Here is a 2263-nt window from a genome sequence, read left to right as displayed (position 1 = left end):
TTTATAATCCTTTTCAATAATAAGTCTGTTATCTGATAGTATTTTGGTATCGATGTTGCGGTGTATGGCCTGTTTGGCTGGGAAGACACACAGTTCCGTTTTAGCCGGATTAAGTTGAAGATGGTGATCCTTAATCCATGTGGATATATCACAGAGACAATCCGTGATCTGGCCGAGACAGTGGTGTTGTCAGGTAGGAAAGACTGATACAGTTGGGTATCATTTGCATAGCAGTGATAAGAAAAACCATACTAGTGGATGATAGGGCCCAACCAGGTGGCAAAGAGATGTGGTCCCAGCACCGATCCTTGGGGCACCCCTGAAATACATCTAATTTATGTACTATATCATGAAATATATTACAAGTATCGTATAGGAAATTACCTCTTGAAAATAACAGCATTAATCAGTTAATGAGTGGCACAGCCCATTTTAATCACTCTACAAATAACTTCTGGCACACAACAAATGCCTATCAAGTAGTTTTAGCAGTTTTTACGACCATGCCGTAACATATCCTTAACCCTGACCCAAATTTCAACCTCACCATGTCTTTTCTGGCACATCCCCTTTATATAAGGTCTCATATTGCTTATACTGTGAACAGCATGTTTCATAGTTTGTGGCTGGAGAACTTGCTATCAAAATAACTACACCTTTAACCTTTTGCCTGGTAAACAACACTGTTGCCACTGAAGCCAGATATCTAATTGATCTACTATATATTTTGATGAATATTCTTATATTTCTTCAAAGAATATTGTGGGTGGTTAGTGGGAACATCATGTGTGTTTAAATTAGTTTGCTGATGGTATAAAAACTGTTACGACCCTACTGAGCCTGGGCCTCCATTCCTCTGTGCTATGTCTTGTTGCTGGTCGTTCTCTCCTGCAGGGTGCTGAGTGCAGTGGTGGCGCCTAGGAACTAATGGGCGGGTCTATACAATGCCGGGGTTTGCCATGGACGGTCTGTGGCTTGCTCTGGTGTTGAGAGACTGGGGAGTGCCTTTTCCGACCGCTTAGCTCCATGCCGGCTGCTCCCTCCGTCCTCAACACGTTTTGAACTTTTGTATGTCACTTCATTACCCCTAGACACATTGTACGACATTTTCCTTTTAACTCACTATACTGATGTTTACCACTTATGTAAATAAACCTTATTTATTATTGAAAGCTACAGTGTGGTCTACCCAGTTAATGCCAGGTTTGCCATGAGCCAGGCAGTCGTGACAAAACCAATATCTATATGCCTTCAATAATGGTAATGTTTCATGAACTGAAATAAAATATCCTAATTTATAAATGCTCATACAATGCCAATACCTCTCAAATTACGTTCAGTAATTTATGTTTGTAGCCATAGTTGAGTTCATAGTTTCCCTTCAAATGCATTCACTGAATCCATAGTTTTACTTCATAATGCCATCACTGAACTTAACCTTTTATGAATTGTGACTCGTTTTTTTATTTATCCATGTTGTGTTTATCTTTGATCAGTATAAATTAAATATGCAACTTTTTATATAGGATGATGACAAATATGTGTTATCTGAGAGACAGAGAGAGAGAGAGAGAGAGAGAGATAGGGGGAGAGGGAAAGAGAGAGAGAAAAAAAACTTGTTTCTCGACCAATCAGCATTTCTTTGAGCTGAGTGAAGACCTGTTCCCCATACTCTCAACCTGAAAGACCAGCTACAGCAGCATCAGGAAACAAACACATTTGTCTCCAATCTGCGTTCCAACTTTAGACTCATAACTTTGGATTTGATTTCACTGTCAAGTTTGTCCCCTGGAATAGTTACATGTAAGTTTCTAATTTTTTTCTGTGCATTAGCTCATTTTCATCCTAAACTTTTAGATTTCATCTCAAGTGCATGTTTTTCTGTTTTTCAAGAGAATCAGTACTTTGTTTTGCTGCGAAAAAAGTAAGTATATAAATAGAAAGATGATAAAGATTGAAGAAATGGAACACAAATCATTCTATCTATTCATCACATCTTGATAACTGTAGTTTAAGGGAACTGATATTTTCTCATGATTCCAGATGTAGCAGTGAGTTCAGTAAAGCTGTGTTGCTGCAAAGGATTATAGAGAAATAGGTTTCATTTTCCCTCTCCTTTCATCTCCAGACGAAGCTCAGTGCCCTCTTTGGACAGTGTTCCTGGAGCCTGTATGATGATGGCCTTCCAGAGGCTCATAGCTCTGTTCACCCTCTTCATGGTTTCTGTCCGAGGGTGGGAGGCTCCCTGGTTCTGCCATGGAGA

The 2263-nt window shown here is 39.5% G+C and overlaps 1 protein-coding gene across 1 annotated transcript in view; it reads left to right on the top strand.

Annotated features, from left to right (window-relative positions):
* Positions 1–2177: 2177 nt before the first annotated feature.
* Positions 2178–2263, top strand: part of LOC308373452 (heme-binding protein 1-like) — a gene marked incomplete at both ends in the record, with an annotated part of 1276 nt that continues 1190 nt past the window's right edge. Inside the window, one exon of the mRNA XM_080848959.1 lies at positions 2178–2263. This exon is cut by the window's right edge and continues 37 nt beyond it. Coding sequence (XP_080705085.1) covers positions 2178–2263 — 86 coding nt within the window.

Source organism: Sprattus sprattus, assembly GCF_963457725.1.
Source record: "Sprattus sprattus genome assembly, chromosome: 12".
Lineage (NCBI taxonomy): Eukaryota > Metazoa > Chordata > Actinopteri > Clupeiformes > Clupeidae > Sprattus > Sprattus sprattus.
Note: the sequence above shows the minus strand (reverse complement) of the source record. Positions and strands in the feature narration are given on the sequence as shown.